The 22,221-nt window shown below is 30.2% G+C and overlaps 5 protein-coding genes across 5 annotated transcripts; 3 read left to right on the forward strand and 2 right to left on the reverse strand.

Moving 5' to 3' along the window:
- Positions 1-799: 799 nt before the first annotated feature.
- Positions 800-3,584, reverse strand: Tsp_00714 (phosphatidylinositol-specific phospholipase C X domain-containingprotein 2). The gene is made up of 4 exons (XM_003376417.1): positions 3,503-3,584; positions 2,519-3,371; positions 2,042-2,144; positions 800-1,063 (listed from the first exon to the last, which is right to left on the reverse strand). Exons 1-4 carry the CDS (start codon positions 3,582-3,584, stop codon positions 800-802), a joined length of 1,302 nt encoding a protein of 433 aa, XP_003376465.1.
- Positions 3,585-7,203: 3,619 nt separating this feature from the next.
- Positions 7,204-7,927, reverse strand: Tsp_00713 (conserved hypothetical protein). The gene is made up of 3 exons (XM_003376418.1): positions 7,738-7,927; positions 7,369-7,679; positions 7,204-7,311 (listed from the first exon to the last, which is right to left on the reverse strand). Exons 1-3 carry the CDS (start codon positions 7,925-7,927, stop codon positions 7,204-7,206), a joined length of 609 nt encoding a protein of 202 aa, XP_003376466.1.
- Positions 7,928-10,987: 3,060 nt separating this feature from the next.
- Positions 10,988-13,262, forward strand: Tsp_00712 (ATP-dependent RNA helicase DDX19B). The gene is made up of 3 exons (XM_003376419.1): positions 10,988-11,068; positions 11,122-11,222; positions 13,061-13,262. Exons 1-3 carry the CDS (start codon positions 10,988-10,990, stop codon positions 13,260-13,262), a joined length of 384 nt encoding a protein of 127 aa, XP_003376467.1.
- A 2,055-nt stretch (positions 13,263-15,317) lies between these two features.
- Positions 15,318-16,264, forward strand: Tsp_00711 (50S ribosomal protein L30P). The gene is made up of 3 exons (XM_003376420.1): positions 15,318-15,398; positions 15,452-15,552; positions 16,243-16,264. Exons 1-3 carry the CDS (start codon positions 15,318-15,320, stop codon positions 16,262-16,264), a joined length of 204 nt encoding a protein of 67 aa, XP_003376468.1.
- Positions 16,265-21,222: 4,958 nt separating this feature from the next.
- Positions 21,223-22,030, forward strand: Tsp_00710 (ATP-dependent RNA helicase DDX19B). Its single transcript, XM_003376421.1, has 2 exons — positions 21,223-21,311; positions 22,000-22,030. The coding sequence occupies exons 1-2, from the start codon at positions 21,223-21,225 to the stop codon at positions 22,028-22,030; spliced, it is 120 nt and encodes a 39-aa protein (XP_003376469.1).
- The last annotated feature ends 191 nt before the right edge of the window (positions 22,031-22,221 follow it).

Raw genomic sequence — 22,221 nt, forward strand, 5'->3', positions numbered from 1 at the left:
TAGCGTTTGTTGTGTTATTGAGCAGAATTTGATTTTCATTTATTTGAATTACAAATTTGTTTTCAACAGAGACTGACAAATTGTTTAAGACGACCTGCATTGTTCGCCATTCGATTAATATTACAGGTAAACACGGTAAATTGCATCCACGTTGAAGATCAAATTATAAATAACCATAAAATCTATTCAGTGCTAGATAAGATGAAATAAAATAACACGTGCAAATGCTTTTGCATTTAAAAATCTGTTTAACAACTGCAATTCAACAGAAAATAGAAAAAATTATTCTGGTTTCGCTCACCGTGTAATCGGTGTTTGCTGTATTGGTGTGAATAGAGAAAATAGTCATTAAGGGTAACATTCTTGTCATTTGATAATTGAATTAGTAAAATTTTGTCAGATATTATTCATAATTCAATGTAATTTATAAAAAGAATAATTTATTCAACTTAATTGTAACGGATACAGCACAGTAGACGTGTTAATGCATTAACGCAGTTGTTGTCTTGGGAAAAAAATTGTCAACAACCGCCATTAAAGCAAAAAACTATTCGATTATTCAAAATATTTACTTCCACTTGCAGAAGTTCTTACCTTGAACATCAGAAAAATCTAATTTGAAAAACATACTAAAATTATTCAAGTAATATCAACACCGATTATGAGATCAAATGTTGTCATTGTCGAACCATTTTCAATACTGTAATGAATAACATGCAACAGCAATGAAAATTATTTCGTATTATTCAAAATAAAAGTAGAGGAAATTGTTCTTCTTTTATTTGTTAATAATTATAAATCAACTGCATTGTAAAGTGACATCCTGCGGATCCATATTGATCAACTTATTACTATAGTCGACCAGGTCGTCTACAGAAACCCGCCCGCGTTGTTTTACGAACGTGACAATCGCTTTCATCTCGTCTTCGGTAACGAAAATGAACTTTCCACGATCATCTATAACTCCGGTAAGCATACCGTCGGCAAGTAAACTTTTCAGACGATCAATCACATCAATGCTGCGCATTTGAAATTGTCCTGCCAATTCTTCCATGCTAACTACCTAAATTATGAAATGTATCGGTGATTTTAAAAACTGTTCAAATATGCTAACAATATAAAAACAAATTAAACTCATTTTGTCGTATAAATTAATATATACGAAAAGGAAATTGTTCATTTCATTGTAAAATTTCAATCACTTTCGCTTTTTGGATGTATTCTACAAACTCTTTCAGCAAATTGGCCGTATCTTCATTTATATCCACGTCGCATCCTTGTTCTTCAACAGTAAACCCTTGCTTCAGCTTTTCATATTCTTCTTGCTCTTTGCGCTTTTCTTCTTCCAATCGACGCTTCTCCTCAAGTTCTTTTTGTCGTTCTTTCTCTTCTTCTTCTTCTTCCCTTTTTCGTCTCTTCTCAGCACGTTCTTCTTCGATCTGCCTCTTCAATGCTCGTTCCTCTTCTTCCTAAAAATTTTTACGAAACAACTACTTTTATAGATATTCATCCCAAAATCAAGAAAACCAAAAGCTGAACAAGCTGACCGCTTCTCGTGCTTGTTTCCGTTCTTCCTTGGCCCTCAACTTTGCCAATCTCTTCTTGCCCACTTTGCCGGGTAATTTTATTTCTGATTCTTCGCCGCCGGAATCGGATCCCGACGCATCACCCTCCATAGCAACATTTCTCCTTCTTACACCACCAACTATGAAATAATGATCAAAATTTTTCAATATTACGTAAATGTAAAATTCTTTTAATAAACACTTCATACTTAAAGGACGAGCAGCTTGCCGTTGTTGCTGTTGGTTGTTGTTCCGTTGTGCAGCCAGTTCATTTAAATTTACACGTCGAATATGCCGATTTTCTTTCAAAAATAATTTATAAATTTGAATGCAACCAATCACCATGAAAACCAACAAAATTAACACGGAACAAATAAACATGGGATCCATCGTGAACAATTTATCTACACAAGCACAGTATTAAAAGATAGTTCTTCTCTTTTCTTTTTTTCTGTCTTTTGAAGCTTTACGCTCACGAAGCTTATTGATAGCTGATTAACAATTGAAATAAACCTGTCATTGTACATCAAAATGCAAACACTGAACAGCAATGTCACATTATATATTAAAAATTCGAAACTAGAAATAATGAAAATTGCGCAAAAAAAATACTATATAACTAACTAATTAATTAGTTGCATATATATAAATGAGTAGCATTGTAAATATAAATAAACAAATAAATCATACCTGTTTTTATTTGTAACACTAATGCATTTTACAGTAAGTTTTGTATTAAAAGAAATTAAGTTCAATGCAATGATTGAACGTTAAATGAATAGAAAAGCTGCATAATTTTTTTACTTTTGAATGAAATTTTTAAAAAAATAATTTTTGCCCTAAAATTGTATCTGTTCAGCAAATACTTCATTCTTTCTTCAGCATTATAAATGTATAATTTATTTGTTTTTATAATGCAAACTCGTGGAACTTCCCTTTGCAAATTTACTTACTGAAAGTTCAACTGAATTACAGTTGTACAAAAGTCAAATAACTCAACAAAATCAACAATTACAATGTTCAAAAATGGCATCAGCAATATGCTGTTCTTCTTCAACCAAGATACTGCTTGTTCTGTAGTTTTCGTCGCCATCACAGTACGTAAACTTTTCTTGAAATGGCGAACTATATTCCACCAAGTTGGTGTAAGGATACATTGCGTAACAAAGAAACCTCCCTTTGGAAGTATCTGATCTCTACAGGTTAGAATGTTTTCAGTATATTGCCATAAATGTTGGATATTGTTTGTGTTTGCCCACGGGCTGGCAATATAGGAACTCGGCCAGGTGAATGAAAACTGCTCCGCTAATTTTTGCTGATAAAAAAGCAATAACTGAAATCCATGCTGCTGGGCAAAATCGACTGTCACCTGATTTAAAGATAACGATGGAGGTGCAGGAATAAATTTGCCATTAAACAGGTGCTCCAACTGTACCAGGAATTTTCTGTGCAGCTCATCATTGAAATTGTAAAAATGATTAATGTCAAGTATTAAAATTTCTTCAGGGTGATCGCTTATGAAGGTGTATATTTCATCGAGCACTTCTTTTATCGGACGACCATATAACCCGTGTAAAAGAAAAATATCCAATGATTGTTCGCATTCACCCGGAAGAAATGCAACTCTTACATCAAAATATCGAATACCGAAACGTAGTTGATCAGTTACATGTAATTCTTGACATCGACCCCAACGTTCAATAGTCTTGCGAGCCCATGGCGAGTCAACAAAGCGTAAAAACTTAGGAACATCAGTTGCAATAGGAAGTTTCTTATTCAACAAATCAGAAAATGATTGATGAGAACCTTCAATTAAAAAGAAAATTAAAGTAAAATGCAACTGCATCTTTTGAAAAAGTTACAGATGAAATATAAGAAAAAATAAAATTTCAAAAAATTTACATGACTTCACTGAACTTTTAATTGAACGCATTTACCTGGAATGAATAAATGAGTTAATGGCTTCAGTTTAAGAAATAATGGTAAATCCCGCATCCAATTTTCATTGTGCTGCGTCATTTTGTACTAAAAATACTATTACACATTATTTAGGAATGAATAAAAATTTATCTTTCATCTGAAAATTACAATAAATTACTTTCAATACTTCAGTGATGAAATTTCACAATTATGAGATTTTAACGCACTTTTAAATTAGAAATACAATACAAATGCAACAATAAACAAACAACTTCTTACTTAATTCACTTACTATCAGTTACCAATCGCTTTTTTTCCTCTTGTCTTTTTTTCATATAATATTTTCGATTTTCAAAATTGTAATTTCTAACTACATAAAATGAATAAGAGCCTATTATCATTATCACAGTGTAAGACAGCAAAATTTTAGTATTTGTTTGCATTGTAAACCATTAATTTTGCCTCGTAATAAACAAAAAACAGTAAATGATAAGTAAGTTTTTATCATGTTTTATTCACATGTAATGCTTATCCTATCTTACTCTGTTCTAGTTTAGTATTTATTTCAAGTTTTAATTTCAAAATAATATTCATAAAGTAGCAATAATTTTTTGGTGATGATGTATTTTTCCGTTTAATTATTCCACATTTCAGCATGGCTATTTTGTAGCATTTATACCTTTGTGTATTTTATGTAAATTTTAATACAGTTTAAATTGATATTCAAAATTGCACGGAAATTATTTAAATTCATTCAGTTAACAAATTTTGAGTTAATTTCACCTTTTAGCTAAGCTTGACTGGAAAAATAAGTATTCACATTTTAATAATTTAAATTTTAATGAATTGTAAATTATTTATGAAGGCTCTTTCTTTGAAATGATATGTGAAATTTTTTATTTTTTATCATTATCCTATTTATTTTAAAATTATTTTTTAAATTTGGCTATTAATTTTTTTTTCTCAACAATATTTGATGAAATACATTTGTAATGTACTTCAAAAATTGTGTAAAGTGATGTGAAGTGCACATAACTTCAGCGTCGATTTGTTTCTTTTTCTTACACATTTACATTTTTAATTTATGCATTTCGTACTTGTACTTAAAAGCTTAATTTTATACATTTATTTTGTCTTTAAGTATGTTGTAATTTGTTCGATATGTGATTGTTTATTTTCAAGCATCATTTCCATTAGAAAACAAACATAACTCACTACTGTAGTGTTTTTAAATTTATTTTGAATTTACTGTTCGCCGTTAAATTTATTTGAAAGCTTAAAAATAATTGATTAGCTTTGTTTGGTCCAGCAATATGTTCTGCTTATTAGAGAAACATTTTCTTTCTTCACCTGATGGAATCACTTTTACTAAATGATATTTTTCATGCTCACAGCGCAGTTTCTGTTTGTAGATCTTCAGTGGATAACGAACATTAATAGACGATCGATATTTGGTTGTTGGGCACTATTGCATTCCGAGTTCCAGTGTTTGGTTGCATTTGTTGATCGTCTGGGTTTCTTTTCTGAAAGTTGTAAGCATTCTTTTTTTGAAAAATTATACTAAACATTAAAGTGTTTTCCAATATTCGTGTTCGAGAAGCTTTTCTCTGTGCCGGATGTGATTTCTTTTACTTTGAATAATTCTGTTCATTTATGGAAAGAGAAAATTCTTTGAATCCAATATTTTTGAATTGCATTGTTGTTTAATCGGTATAACTTTGGAGGTTTAAAAACTATATTACAGATGTGTTAAATTGTGTCTGATGTCTGTCGAAGGTTTTCAATTTGATTTGAGATAACTTGCACATTTGGAGGGTGGGTGGTATTGGTGGTTGCATTAGCCGCTTTCATGAGATGAACGATTGAATTTGTTGATTTGCTTAATATTGATTTTCTTGAATTGAGTTTTCACTTGCTGTACTTTGCCAAGCTAATGAGAGAGAAGCCGGTTTAAACTTGTTACTGCCGTTTGCTGTTTCAACTCGCATGCATACAGTTTATAAGATAAACAAGTGTGTAGGTTTGTATTTCAGATTTGTGTTCAAATTGTTCTGCTGAACCGAAGCAATGGAAAATAACATTTTCCTTTTCGTGCCAAATATCATTGGATACATTCGCATTTTGCTTATTGGGCTTTCGTGTTTTTACATGTCCCGCGACTGTGTCCGAGCGGCGTTGTATTATTTGGTCAGCTGCCTTCTGGACGCAGTTGATGGCTATGCGGCTCGCTTTTTTAACCAAAGTGAGAAATTCAACAGCTTGTATTATGCTTTTCAACTTTTACATTTAAATATATTTTTTTGAACCAGATTCACGCTTTGGAGCAATGTTGGACATGTTGACCGATCGCTGCACGACACTTTGCTTGTTATTTGTGCTTTGCCATTTTTATCCAAATTTAATTTTACTCTTCCAAATGATCGGCTCGATTGACATTGCCAGTCACTGGCTGCATATGCATTGGTTCATTGAAGAAAACTATTAGTTAATTGGATTGCATAGTTTTAATTAATTTTTCTTTTGTTTCACTTTAGCAATGACATCTCTGGCGGTAAGAGTCACAAAACTGTTACAGAAGATACCCACTGGCTGTTGAAATTCTACTACACTTCAAGAGTGAGTTTATTATAAATGATGTTTAAAAGCTTTAAAGAGACAGTGAAATGATGGGTTTTAATCAAAAAAGTAATGCTCTTCCAAACCGATGTAAATTAGCATTTCTATTTCGTAAATGAAGAGATTCTGTTGTATAATTGGAAATCTGTTTCGATCTAGATTAGCATTTGAAGAGAGGAAGTTTGCGTCACAAATTCTTTTTTCCACCCTTCTGATTTCGCAATCCGAAGTATCATTTGTGAATCATCTGTTAAATTTTTCGTTCGATCAAACAAGGAAAAACTAGCCGGATAATTAATTCAGAATGACATTTAAGCTCAAATTCGGAAAATTATTGCAAAGTTTTAAAAACTGGAGAGATTTGTGCCATTTTGAATTGGGCAAATTAGCTTCAACAGCACGTTTCAACTAACGTCAGAACGAATTGAAATGAAATTATTTACCATGTTTATGTGACTAATGAAAAAATCGAACGCAAGACCTACTGTTTTTTTTTTAAAATCACCATGTGGGAAATCAATTATTTAAATTTTTAATAAAGCGTTCGTTCATTTCAGGCTTTTCTGTTTTTCATGTGCTTGGGCAATGAAGCATTTTTCTGGCTTTTGTACGTTGGTCATTTTACCAATGGTCCAGCAAGTGAGCATCAAATTTGTTGCCACTGATATATTATTTATCAAAATTTCCCCTTTTCAACAAACTTTAGTTCCATTGCTGAACACAAATTTGATACCCATGTTGGCTTTCATATTCTGTCCTGTGGCTGCGCTGAAAACGGCGATCAGTTTAGTCCATTTGGCTTCAGCGTCGCGGGATATTGCACGCATCGACGCGGCTGAGATTCAGCTCAAGGTGACCAATGGAAAAGTGGAATAAGAAGTGCTTATTTCGAAATGGCCCTTTTTGTTGTTGCTATATTTTATGATTATCCCCTTTATCTCTGACTGTTCAGAACCCAATTTTCTGATCAAAGCAGACAAAATGTGATGTGCATGTGTGTAGTACGTTTAGTAGGTTTTCAATTTCAGTTTCAAAAAATCATCATTGTGTAGTACAGTAAAGTTCATCATTTGCATGAATCAGTTGTCGTTATTATTTATTGTTAGCCAAAGTTATCTGCGAATGCAGCGGCAAAGAGGTGAAAAATACTCGTAAACGTTAACAATAATGCGGCAAAACGAAGATTATATCTTGCCATCTCTTCGTTGGGCTGAAATAAAAGAAAAGAAAGAAAACTCAAAATTAAATAATCTCTCATCATGTTTACCACAAAATCAGAATCATAGGCATCTGTCGGTGTAGTTGTTTCTAAATAATCACCAGAGCAATGCACATCTAGTGGGGGATTTTTCAAATGATACCGTAAAGTTCGACTGTTGTTCAGAAATGAAGAATAGCTGGGAAACTGCAGAATTGTGAATCTGCTTTGCTCGCAGGCTGATTCCACTGTTGAACTGCTGTTGTGATTGTCAGAAAAGTATATACAACCGGTACAATTCCAGTGAAATGGATAAAAATGTGAACCGTATTTTCCGCAGCTCACATCAGGTAAGATGCTAAATCGAATCTCATTCCCATCTATTAATTAAGTAGATTACATCAAAGCAGAACAAATAATGACGGTAAATATACTGACTGTCGTGTTTCCAAATTCCATGAAACAAAAGATCATCTTTCCAAGTGCTTGAATGCATTGGAACAATCTGTTTCCATTGTTCAAAACGAAATATCAGCTGCACCGACGCAGAATATACCTTTTCAATACCAACGCCGGTTGCTGTGCAAATACCATCCAAAACAGGCTGTGTGTAAAACAAATGCAGCATTGTTAATATTTAATAAACATGCAACTCGCAAAGTATACCAAGATAAGATCATCAACATTGAAAGAATTAAAGCTAATAATGACGAAGCCAACAGCTAAACTAACCAACGAACCAGATAGAAGAACATGCGGAGGAGACCATAAATGAAACCTGCACCATAAACTATTCATCAGGCTAATCATAGAAGAAATGAGTGCAATCAGTTAATTTATCATTAACTAAATAAATTAAGCTAATTAGACGACTGCAATTTCAACACATACATGGAGAATAAAAAAAAATCACAATATGCAAATTGCAAACAATTGCGAATTATTTTCAAAACATATTCAAACCAAAATCAGATTAGACTCAAGATACAAAGAAATTTAAATTATTAACTAAAAATAAATAGAAAATTTTCCTGATACACATTACAAATGAACTGTATTTATCGAGCATGATCTTCTACAATCAGATAAAAGATTTGAAAAATAAATTCTCGCCATATACTGCCAACTGACAGGTATGACAGAAAAAAATCTGATTATAATTTTCCAATTGAATTTAATTTCTGAAAAAAAACGTACACAAAATAAATTTAATTACCTAACTACAAAAGAAATAAGAATCAAAATACAAAAATTAAAACACAACAAAATACAACAAACACATGTAAAAGATACACATCAAAGGAAAAATTCACTTTCACTTACAGAGCATAAATATGAAGAGTAGGATAGAATTACAGTACAAATAAAGTACTGTACGAAAGTAGTTCTCAACACAATGCTAAAAAATATGATATGATATAATATAATATAACTGAAATAAAGTAATATTCAAAACTTAGAATTTTTGTTTATGTCAAAATATGTTCAAGGAAAATATGTTACTACTTCTATTTTCCAAGTGTACTACAAAATCCTTAACGCATCATTATAAACAGTCGAACTTTGTTAAATGCACATGGAATTTGGCCAGAATTTCCATGCACTTATCCAAAATTGGGAATTATGCAGAATAATCGAAAGGAGCCATAATTTGACATTCACGAATAGGTTTAATGCATAAAAACGTCCATTTACTTCACGTGAAATAGTCAGAAAGGTAGGTTTGAATTATATTTTGTGACACCAGCGTTACTAGCTGATCTTCAGTTCAGTTTGTTTGTTTGATTTATGCTGTTTTTGTGCAAAAATGGCTGAACTGTCACCAAATCTGCGATAGTTTTTTCTTCTTGTGAATAACTTCCTGTTCATAAAAAGCAGTAGTTATTTTGACTTTGGGCTAGTTCACGTTGTCTGTGATACGCGTGCTTATTCTGATATAAAGAACAATAAGCTTTGCTGAGTATCAATAATTGTTATAGCTGATGATAAACATAAGCGGCCAGGAACGAGCCTATTGTGCACTTAACGAGCCTATTGTAACTGTGAACAGTAAATCTCATGAACCTCAGTAAAATGATGCAGTTAACCAAGTTGTGCACTTAAGGGAAATGTGCACTTAACCAAGTTAGATTGTACATCAGAAGCAAATGATGATTCCCCTATAGATTTTGACTGATTGAGTAATGTGGACACAACAATAATGATACTTAATACATAAAATACATTGAAAACAGAAGGAATGCAAAAAACATTACATAAAAAATACCAGCAAAATATAAAATAAAATTTCATGACGTGGAATAGATAGCTTAATGTGTTTTAAACTGTTGATGCACCACTAATAAAGCAAAGAGAACATCTGTGCAAAAAATTTGTCAGTAATACGGACATTTCTTTGTTCAGAATCCAATAGTATATTCAGTCTTTAATCAACGTTAAATTTTTCCTCCTATTAATCTACTGTTTTTACCCTTTAGTGTTTTCCACTCTTATTAAGCAGATATATCAGGAATTACGCATGTTTATACTTTTCGTAATCACAGAAGTATCAAAAAATTAAATAACCTAAATCAAATATTAAATAGCACTTCCATCATTTGCAGTCACACATGCCTACGGTTGAACTATTCAAGATAAATAATTACATGCAATATACAATTGTATTTCTTAGGAATATTATAAATTAAAAATAAACTCTTTGTAAATTAACAATTGGAAATCACTATATTACGTTTGAATTATTTTACTATATTTTTTCTGAATATTATAAATTTTGTGAACAGCAGCTTCGTTTTACTTCTGCGTATATTTCGTTTTGGAATTTTGAAACCCTACGCTTTGCAAAGCATTAACTTTATAAATTCAATTAAATATCAGTCATGAATTTAAGCTTAATTTTAATACATTTACTAAATTATGTTCAATATTAGGTAAAAATGCAAGTACTATAATGGCAAAAGCTCATTTCGCAAAAGGAAATTAAATTTTAGCCTGATCAATTGTATAATTATGAAATAAAAAAGACGACATGATGTGACCGTGCAAGCTAGTTGTTTACGGTAGAAAATTTTGATAATGAAAACTTAATTTTATATACAGCATTAATTTTTGTATTTTTATGATTATTATTAACCGTATTAAATGTTCTACTTTAATATGTCAATCAAAAGCCTAACATTACAAATAGAAGCAATACAATTTTTTAAGATTGCCAAAAACAAGACAATTTTTATGGCACATGATGATACTTAATTTATGAAGATTTCTCTTCAACTATTACATGTAAATAAACGTATAGATGCCGAATTAAATATAAAATAAAGTCGGCGACGACGTTCTACATTAAAACCATTATAAGTCTGAATACCATTTATTGTCATCAAATTGTATGTTGTATGTTAAATAAATACCTTTTTTAAAAATTTCCGGTTTTACAACAACAATTAATAGAATTATATTTTTGCTTATTGTTTTACATAAGCTACAATTATAATTATACGATTGGGAAAAAATGAAGTGTTTAATTAAAATAATTCTTTTATCACATGAATAATATCAAATATTTATCTGCTCAATAACGTAATCATTCAATTCATTCAACTGAAACAAACAAAATTGAAAACAAACAAAAAGAAACATATTTAAAGCTATGAGTAACTGAAAATTTCACAGTTGAGTTTCTGCAACAATGTTCATCACGTTTATCTTTCTTGCTAACATACTGCTTCTTGTGCAACCATCGGAAGCATATCGTGGTCACACCAACGATGTAATTACTGCAATAAGGTATTTTATAAAGCATATTACTTTTAAATTATTTAGGAAATTCGATTGATGGATGAGTGTAGCGATGAACCATACATACGAGAACACTTGGGGGAAGATGATTATATGAGTTTAATTGATGCGTGCGTTGAAGAACGGTAAAACTGACCATTCTTTTAATTCATTTTATACTTCTTTTGTATTTTCTTTGTAAAGCTACCTTTCTGCTATTCAAGTACATTAAATTAATTTGATGTAATTATTACATATCAAAAAAGTCGCTATCAATAACATAACATAACATAATAAGTTGTTTAAGATTTAAAATTAAAGTCGTCAATAATATTTATTGCTTTAAAGTTGAATTAAATCACTGAAATTTATTATATAGCCATATTAAATATAGAACATGTCTAATATAATGTTGAAATTGTTCATTTGGTAATATCAGTAAGCATAAATTCTTAGCAGAGTATGATATTAATGAAAATGCAGATAACATCATTTTCTAATTCATATGCAATATGGTATCAAACTGATAGAGCCGTTGGACAGTAAATTTTGCTTTTGCTTAAGTATTTACTTTATCAGAAAAGTAAAATTTTCTTATTACTTATATCTTTAAAAGATTAAAGAAAATTATATTAATATTGTGCAACTTCATTTAATTTCCCACTTAATGGGCAGTCATGCATCGAAATTGCCGCGTTTATACAGCTTTACCAATATGACTAATATGTGAAAATTAATTCATCGGTTATTTTCACAATTACTAAGAGTAGCAGTTTTTATTTGAATTCAATCGTTTATAATGAAATTCTTTTTATATAAAAATATAAGCTGAAATGTTTTCAGACTTGGACGAAGAGTTGCATGAAGAATTTAAGTAACGCTGTCAAGAATTGATGATTTTCCTTCAAGAGACATTTTTTTAATGAAATGAATTTAATAAAAAATCAAGATCTGTTATTACATTTATAATAAAATGCAATGCCATATTTCTAGTTTTGATGCAGTTTTTCAGGTTGCTTAATGAAATCAAAAATGTAAAAAATCACAAATACACATCGGAATGTATGTATAATTAACTGGTAACTCTGTGTACTACTCTATTTCTGATGGTATCGAAACCGCATCGTCCAACTGTTCTTTGCATAACATATGCAAGCAAGCAGCAATAATTGTGCCAGTTGATCAGATTCGTGCAGCAGACAAAAATTCATCCATAAAGTATTGAATACATTCAGGAGTCCTCAGCAATAAATTTCTCAAATTAAAATATTATTGAAAGAGATGTACAATAAAAAATAAAGGTAATTTTCAAATGTAAAAGAAATCTTGAGAAATTAATTTGAAAATATAATCAAATCACAATATAATTGTATTTCATTGAAGACGTTGCCCAAGAATACATTCCCGGGGCAGTGATTCTCGACTTTTTTATCCCCATGCACACTTTTTACTGTTTTTCAGAACGTCATCCTCACCTTTTTGCAGACTGTTTGACTGAAATGTTGCAATTGAAATAATGCAAATAGAATACTGTAATTCTATCTATTATTATATTAGCATATGTACATTTATTTCGATTCATTCATTTAATGTGAAACCTATGGCTGTTTGTTCTTAGCCAGCTGTGATATTCGCGGCAGAGTGCTAGAAAAGGCATAGCGCAGGTCGTTTCCAACTTCTAGTCTATTTTGCTGCTTGGTTTTCATTTGCATCAGAGCTGAAAAAGCAGATGCACAATGATACGTTGACATAAATGGCAGCAATGAGCGGATACCTTTTTATTCTATTTTTGGGTAAAAAGCACACATCAATGGCCAAAATTCAGTGATTGTTTTCTCTTGAATCATTCTTCAGCTCCAAAAATTCATCTTGACACTCGTCCGTAACCTTTGCAGCTGAAAATTTGAACGGATTTTGCACCAAAGCCAAAGAAAATACTGTCTGAATTCATTTCCAAGTACTGCCAAATTCTCCAAAATTTCAGGTTGTGTAACATTTGGAAGCACTTGGTCTTTACCTTCAATAACAAGAATGGACGACAGTTTCTCAAACATTACAACATTATTGACCCTAACTTCCTTTTCCAATTTTCCAGCTGCTTAGGAGAGCTTTCAAGGAATCTACAAATTTTTTATGATGTTGTATTTTTACTTGCATCTGAAGATTCAGTTTATTTAGCTGCTTGAAAATGTCAACCAAATATGCAAGACGCATGATCCATTCCTCATCATTTGTTCCATCTTGCTCTGAATTTAAAAAATAATCAGAGCTCTTTGCTCAAACACTTGTTCTGTTACATTTCCACTTGAAACTCATTGAACATTTGTGTGGTAAAGAAGCAATTGATTTTCAACATCCATGTCTATACAATACAGCCTGAAGAGTCATGAGCTGAGGACATCTCCTTTGACAAAATTCACAATATCAATTGCCTTATCCAAAACCATCCTTATTGGCCACTATTCATTTTGCTTAATTTACATTTGATACGACGCGTAATGAGCAGTTACTAACTACAGGTTATGGCTAAAACATTAATACCTTTACTTTTGAGACTGTAAATGGGAAGGCAGAATTCCCTCCCTCCCATGAAATCTAAAAAATTTCTAATTGGGAAGGAATTATCTCCCCGTTGAAAACCTCTACTCTAGAACATGTTCATAACTGCATTTTATTTTTCATGCTGTCACATTATATTATTATTTCAAATCATTTCAAAAAAGATATGTTAACCAGCTTCCCTTCAATGATGAAGGTAGAATAATGGAATCATGTCTGTATATGTTTTTAAAAATAATTTAAAATACAAGGGCAGTTTATTTGATGATTTTTTGTTATTTTATCAAAATTCTCTTAAAATGAATCCATTGCAACTGTGGAAATGTGAGAATGATTATGTTGTTGTTTTGAAATGCTCAGCAAACGAGTGAGAACATATTCCAGCATTTATTTAACTCTTTTAATAAACAAAAATTCAAGGCATATCAAGATGTGACATCTTTCCTCATCTAAATGAAAATACAGAATTATGTATTATTAATTTTTTGTTATCATAATGTTGTCAGCCTTTATTGTAGCTTAGTTCACAGAAAGCGAATGTCATAGTTCTACAAAAGCTTTACAATCTGCAAAAGTCACAAAATATGATACTTATCGTGATAAGTTCGCCGAAAAAAATTTTATTCTGTTATTCAGATGCCCAGTTTAGCATGAACGTGTAAAAGAAAATGAGCAACAAGAACATATCTGAAAAATTAATGTTGCAGTTAACAACCATATTTCAGAGTTGTAAGTCAATTGAAGGAAATTAAAGTACAACAGGTTCGCTTCACTTCTGAATGCACTTTATTTTCAGATTTTAAAAATGCACGCTTCTTAAAGTATATAACTTAATAAATTCAATTAAATATGAATCAGAAATTTACACGCAGTCTGAATATGTTCATTAAATTATTTTGAATATGACGTAAAAATGCAAGTGCTTCAAGCTGAAAATGTTCATTCTGTGACTGCAAATTATATTACAAAAATAAGGATTGTACCATTGCAAAAAAATGGTTGGTCCGTAAAACTACGCAAGCTAATAATTATTATTGTTAGTGGTATAAAAATTTCCTTCTGAAAACTCAATGTTACATTCCGCGTTAAATTTACGTGCACCAATGTTTTTCTTTATATTGCTAATTAAATTTCAATGAGCATTTGACTAAAATATGTCAAACAGAAAATTAGTATTACATATAAAAGCAACGCATGAATTTAAGAATTCAGAAAACAAAAGACTTTTTAGGGTATATGATGATACAATATTTATGAAAATTCCTCTTCGACTATTACATGTAAATAAACGTACAGATGCCAATTCAAATGTAAACTAAAGTCAGTAGAAATACTGTTCAACATTAAAACAATTAGCTATCTAAATATGATTTATTATTATCAAAACACATGCAAAATAAATATTTTTTCAAAAATTACAAATTCTTCTGTAAAAAACTAATAGAAATATATTTGTTAACTTTATTTTACTGAAGCTACCATTATAATTCTAAAATTGAAATAATAGTAAGTGTTTAATTAAAATAATTCTTTTATCACATGAATAATATCAAATATTTATCTGCTCAATGACGTAAGCATTCAATTCATTCAACTGAAACAAACAAAATTGAAAACAAACAAAAAGAAACATATTTAAAGCTATGAGTAACTGAAAATTTCACAGTTGAGTTTCTGCAACAATGTTCATCACGTTTATCTTTCTTGCTAACATACTGCTTCTTGTGCAACCATCGGAAGCATATCGTGGTCACACCAACGATGTAATTACTGCAATAAGGTATTTTATAAAGCATATTACTTTTAAATTATTTAGGAAATTCGATTGATGGATGAGTGTAGCGATGAACCATACATACGAGAACACTTGGGGGAAGATGATTATATGAGTTTAATTGATGCGTGCGTTGAAGAACGGTAAAACTGACCATTCTTTTAATTCATTTTATACTTCTTTTGTATTTTCTTTGTAAAGCTACTTTTCTGCTATTCAAGCACATTAAATTAATTTAATGTAATTATTACATATCAAAAAAGTCGCAATCAATAACATAACATAATAAGTTGTTTAAGATTTGAAGTCGTCAATAATATTTATTGCTTTAAAGTTCAATTAAATCACTGAAATTTATTATATAACCATATTAAATGTAGAATATGTCTAATATATAGTTGAAATTGTTCATTTGATAATATCAATGAGCATAAATTCTTAGCAGAGTATGCTATTAATAAAAAATCAGAAAACATCATTTTTCTAATTCATATGTAATATGGTATCAAACTGATAAAGCCGTTGGACAGTAAATTTTGCTTTTGCTTAACTATTTACTTTATCAGAAAAGTGAAACTTCCTTATTATTGATACCTATAAAAGATTATAATAAATGTCATATAAATATTATGGAACTTAATTTCATTTCTCACATTATGGGAAGTCATGCATCAAAACACGCAACATCTAAACAGCATTATCAATATTACTGATGTGGGATAGTTTATTCATTTAACATTTTCAAAATTATTAAAAGCAACCGTTTCTTTTTAAATGCCATTGCTTTTGTAGAAATTATTTTCTTATAAAAGTATAAACTGAAATATTTTTAGACTTGGACGAAGAGTTGCATGAAGAATATAAGAAAAGCTATCAAGAATTGTTCATTTTCAAGCGACAATTTTATTTATGAAATGAATTTATTGAAAAATGAAAATCTGTTACAGTATTCGTAATAAATAGCTATGCAGTATTTTTAGTTTTTCAACTTTTACAACTTATCCCGCACCCTATTTACTGCAATAAAAAACGGGGAAAATTACAAATGGGCATTGACAACTATGTATAACTAATAGGCCATTCTATGTACTACTGCATTTCTGATGGTATCGAAATTGCACCGCTTAGCTGTTCTCTGTGTAACATAATCTATCAAGGAAAATGACTGTGCTAGTGGATCAGATGCGCGCAGCAGACAAAATTCATTCATAAAGTAATGAATAAGTGAATAAGAAACTAATTTCTTCCATTAAAGTATTATTGAAATAGCTGTACAATAAAAAATAAAGATAATTTTCAGATGTAAAAAAAATGCATAAAACTGAATTTAGAAGTATAATGAAATCATGACATAATTCTATTTTACTAAAGGCATTGTCTCAGTGAAAAATTACAAAGAAGAAATTCTTGGACGAATACATGACTGAAATTTTTTTTTGTGCTGTTACATTTGATTTTAATTTTGAGTGACTTTCAGTAAATGATATATCCAACAGCTTCCCTTCTATGATGAATGTAAAGTAATTCAGGCATGTGTATATATCTTTTCAGAGATAATTTGAAAATTAAAGGACAGTTTATTTGATGATTTATAGCTATTTTGTCAAAATTCCCTTGAATTGAATTCCTGCCAAAAAATTGCACTGTGAGGATGATCATGCTGATGTTATAAAACGCTCAGCAAACATCTCGAAACATATGCAACATTCATTTAACCCACGTAATAAACAAAAATTCAAAATATTTCAAAATGTCAAACCTCTCCCTATGTAAACAAAAATACAGAATTATATATTATTGATGTTTTGTTATCACTGTGCAGTCGGCTTTTAATGTTACACGGTGAACAGAATGATAATGTTATATCTCTATAACAGCTTTACAGTCTGCAGAAGTCACAAAATATGAAACTTATTTTGATACGTCTGCAGATTAAAATTTTATTACGTTTTATGGATGTCAAATGTAACATGAACGTGTAAAGTAAAATGAACAGCAAAAATATATCTATAAATTAATGTTGCTGTTAAGAAAAATATTTCAGATTAATAATCGAAAGAAAGTTGAGTTTGTTATTATTCCTCTGAAATTGAAATTTATGATTAAATTAAAAGATGATGAGATTTTTATTACAAATTACATATTCTTATTAATTTAATGCCCATGGTTTACTTGCAGAAAAAATGAATTGGATTTTTATTTCCAGATTGATTTAAATAGCAATGCAGCAGCTGTGTTATATAGTGCACCGCTGAACTATTCATTCATTTAACTGTAATTTTCATTAAATTTATCATTTTAGAGTGTTTAGTAAAAATAGATTTAATTGGAAAAAGGCCATTGAAAGAGAATTGCAGCAGGAATGAATGGTACATTTTGAATTAATCAGCAATCAAAATTTATTCTTCGGTATAAAATACATTTGCGTGACAAAAATGCCTAGATGTGATTTGTTCTCATTTCAATTTTTCCTTCGTGTAATCATCAAATCATATTATTGTTTGCTATCTTCTTTTTCCAATCCGTGGACATAGTTGTTTCAGTGTCGGTGTATAGAGTTATTCAACATCACTATACATATAAATATGCAGAGCTCGTGAACAATAAATTATTCATTCTCAGTCGCAGCAGCACGTCAAACACTCATTCAGTTAGCCTGATTTGAATGCACACTAATGTTCACAAATGCAGCAAACGTTAAATCTTTATTTGCAATCATGTGTATTAATCTTCATGTAGCTGCAGTATGTAAACTCATAAAACAAAAAATAACATAAAACTTTCAGGCGTAAAACTGGCATATTCTCTCTGAAACGATATCTTTTTTTATAACAACTTCCTTGAATAGAATTTTGGGCCACGGCAGCCATTATTTTGATTTGATATACTGTGAAAAAAACATCCCGTAATTATTCATTTTATTGTAGAATTTCATTTAAATATTTTGAATGATTTGAATTAAAATATAGTTCCATTTATAATACATGCTTCAGATATACGATTTGCATATGCTGATCTGATTGTTAACATTGTTTCTACATAATAGGTATTATCACCATACTTAGGTAAATAACATCTTATTCTACTTTATTGGAGCCTCAGAGATAAACAACAATGCAGTACATACTTAGCACATTACACGGAATCAAAACAGTTTATTTCAAATAAATCAGAAACAACTCTCTAAAAAAATTGAGTATTCATTCACGTGAAACGATTGCCATGTTGAATGGTTAGCATAATTTTACTTGTGTCTAATACGCTTTCACTTTATCAATATCTAACAGTATTTTGTTTATTTAGCAGGTATATCAGAAATTATGGTTTTATTTTTGTTATTAAAAAAGCATCTGAAAATTAAATGACGTAAATCAAATATTAAATAGCACTTATTTATTTGCAGTCACACATCCCTGCTGTTGATCTATTCAAGGTAAATAATTACGTGCAATTTATATTTGTATTTCTTGGGAAATGTGCAGATTTAAAAAAATTGGCAGTACATTTGCAAGTGGAAATCACTATTTTCAATTTGTGATATTGTTTTTCGAATGTTTGAAATTTTCAAAATAGCAGCTTAACGCCACTTCTGCATATATTTCTTTTTCGAATTTTGAAACTGGACGCACTGTAAAGCATTTAATTTAATAAATTCAGCTAAACATCAATTATGAATTTAATATATTCATAAAGCTATGTTAAATGTGGCGTTAAATGTAAATGCTTATAATTGCAAATGTTCATTTTATGACTGCAAATTATATTTTAAACTTATCAGTTGCATTGTTAATAAAAATAGCATCATCCATAAAATTCTAGCTATTAAACTGCGTAGTTAGTTTTTTGGAGAAAAGTTTTCATTGAAAGCTTTATCTAATATTCAGTGTTTATTTCATGTGTATTAATTTTTTTCATTATTCATATAATTTTACTCAACATTTGACTTAAAATGTCAAACAAAAAACTAACATTACAAATACAAGCAATACGGCGTCTAAGATTGCAGTAAACGAAACATAATTTCTATGGTACATGATGAGATCTTACTTATAATAATTCCTCTTTTACTATTACATTTAAATAAACGTATAAATGCCAATTTTAATGTAAACTAACGTCAGCAACAACGTTATACATAGAAACCAATATCCGTCTGAATATCATTTATACTTAATAAAGCGTGTGTTAAATAAATGTTTTTTCTGAAATTAGTAAATATTAAAAAAGCTAAAAAATTATACAGTCGCCCTTGAAATTCGCGGGCTTAAAACTCGCAGATTTTACTATTCGCGGATTTTTGATTGGGTGACAGATTTTGAAATAATCAGAGTAAATGGAAAATGTGGTTTATTTTCCAGCATTTTGATGACATTCACATATGGTCCCTTTCAGAAAAACGGTGAACATAAATGTAGAAGATGAATTTAATTGTTTACTTTCCACTATCAAGCTAAGATCATAAAACAGAACCGGAAATCGCTACATCTTATTTTTAGATATGACTGTGTATGTATACTGTAGATCTGCAGGTTGAGGGTAAGGTTTTCACTCGTGAGATTCCACTCCATAACAGTAATGATAAAGACTTACGCAAATCAGAGGCTAATTAATCACTACTCATAAGAAAAATAAACAAAAATGAATTCAAAAAGAGCTACTGTAAATGAGCGGTTGGTTTGCGGAATGAATGACAACTGTCTAACAGACCAACTGACTTTTGGTTCTTCGTCCGTTCTTCATATATATCATGCAGCTGCTGCTGAACGTCAATGAAATCGAACTATACTTGTCAGTCAAAAATATAAGCATAAAATCATAAAATAATACTTATCAAACAATGATATAAAAAACTGAATCAAATTACAACTCGAAATTTCACGAGTTTTTCGAAAAATTAACTTTCGAAAAACTCGTGAAAATTCTGCATGCACTGAAGCAGGTAACAGATGACGCTTTTGAAGCGGATTCAAATATGATTCGCGCGATTAAGCTTAAGCGTGATTTGGAAATAACTGCGGAATCATATCATCGAATTCTCAATAAAATAAAAAAAAGGAAGAAACAACTTCTGATAACAATGTTTTTCAAAAAAGATGCCAAGATAGTCCATTCACTTCTGGCAAGCATGCATGCAGAAACACACTCCCCCCCCCCCTATTAAGACTCTTATATTGTTAAGAATTGCATTGTAGACTATTATACGTATATGAATTGCAGACTGTTGTATGTTAAAAAATAAATATATGATAAATACTTAGCTTGCAGATCAATAAACGTTCCTAAATATTCCATGCAGTTTACACGCAATTGCGTAGGACCATAAGGCAACAGCGAACCGAATGAACAGGAGCGGCATGTATTCGTGAAAGTTTGAAATTCGCGGTTTCCTCTGGGACACACAACCGCGAATCTCAGGGGTCGACTGTGTATCTTGTTAACCTTATTTACAAATGTTACGTTTAGAATTATGTAATTGGAAGTGATAACTTGGGTGGTTAATTAAACTTTTTCTTTTATTAAATGAATAATATTAAATATTTATCTGCTGAATAGCGTAATCATTGAATTCATTCAATTGACACATACAATATTGAAAACAAACAAAATGTAACATATTTAAAGCCACGAGTAACAGAAAATTTCACAGTTGAGCATCTGCGACAATGTTCATCACGTTTATTTTTCTTGCGAACATACTGCTTCTTGTGCAGCCAGCGGCAAGTTACCTATATGGTGGAACCTCCAACGACGTAATTAATATACAAGGTATTTTGTAAACATATTACCTTTAAATTATTTAGGAAATTCGATTAATGGATGAGTGTAGCTATTTACCACACATAGAAGAACGCTTAGGGCAAGATGATTATTTTACGTTATTGGATCAGTGCGTTCAAGAACGGTAAAATTGACCATCCTTTTAATTCATTTTATACTCCTTTTGCATTTTCTTTGTAAAGTTGCCTTTTTGCAATTCAAATACATTAAATTAATTTGATATAATTATTGCGTATCAAAAAAGTCACAATCAATAACATAATAAGTTGTTTAAGATGTAAAATTAATGTCGTCAATAATATTTCTGTTTTAAAGTTCAATTAAATCACTGAAATTTATTATATAGCCATATTAAATGTAGAATATGTCTAATATATATTTGAAATTGTTCATTTGATAATATCCATGAACATAAATTCTTAGCAGAGTATGCTATTAATAAAAAATCAGATAACATAATTTTCCTAATTCATATGCAATATGGTATCAAACTGATAGAGCTGTTGGACAGTAAATTTCACTTTTGCACAACTATTTGTTTTTTCAGAGAAGTAGAATTTCCTTGTTATTTATATTTTTAGATGACTGAATAAATATCATAAAACTATTCAGCAAGTGAATTTCATTTCCCTCGTAATGGGAAGTTAAACATCAAAATTTGAAATATTTATACAGTATTACCAAAATGAATAATTTGCGCACGTGTATTTATATATTATTTTCAACCGACTAAGAGCAACAATTTTTATTTGAATTCAATCGATTATAATGAAATCATTTTTATATAAAAATATATGCTGAAATATTTTCAGACTTGCACAAAAAGCCGCAGGAAGAAGATAAGTAAAGCCATCAAGAATCGATGATTTTGCTTCAAGGAACAGCATTATGAGAGTTTTTTAAATTGAAATAAATGAAATTGATGAAATAAATTTATCAAAAAATCAAGATCTGTTACTATATTCGTAATAAATAACAATGCAGTATTTTTAGTTTTTCAATATTTAAAGCGTATGCCGCACAATCTTTACTGC

Source organism: Trichinella spiralis (genome assembly GCF_000181795.1).
Source record: "Trichinella spiralis strain ISS 195 chromosome Unknown Scfld4, whole genome shotgun sequence".
In the NCBI taxonomy this organism is placed as follows: Eukaryota; Metazoa; Nematoda; class Enoplea; order Trichinellida; family Trichinellidae; genus Trichinella; species Trichinella spiralis.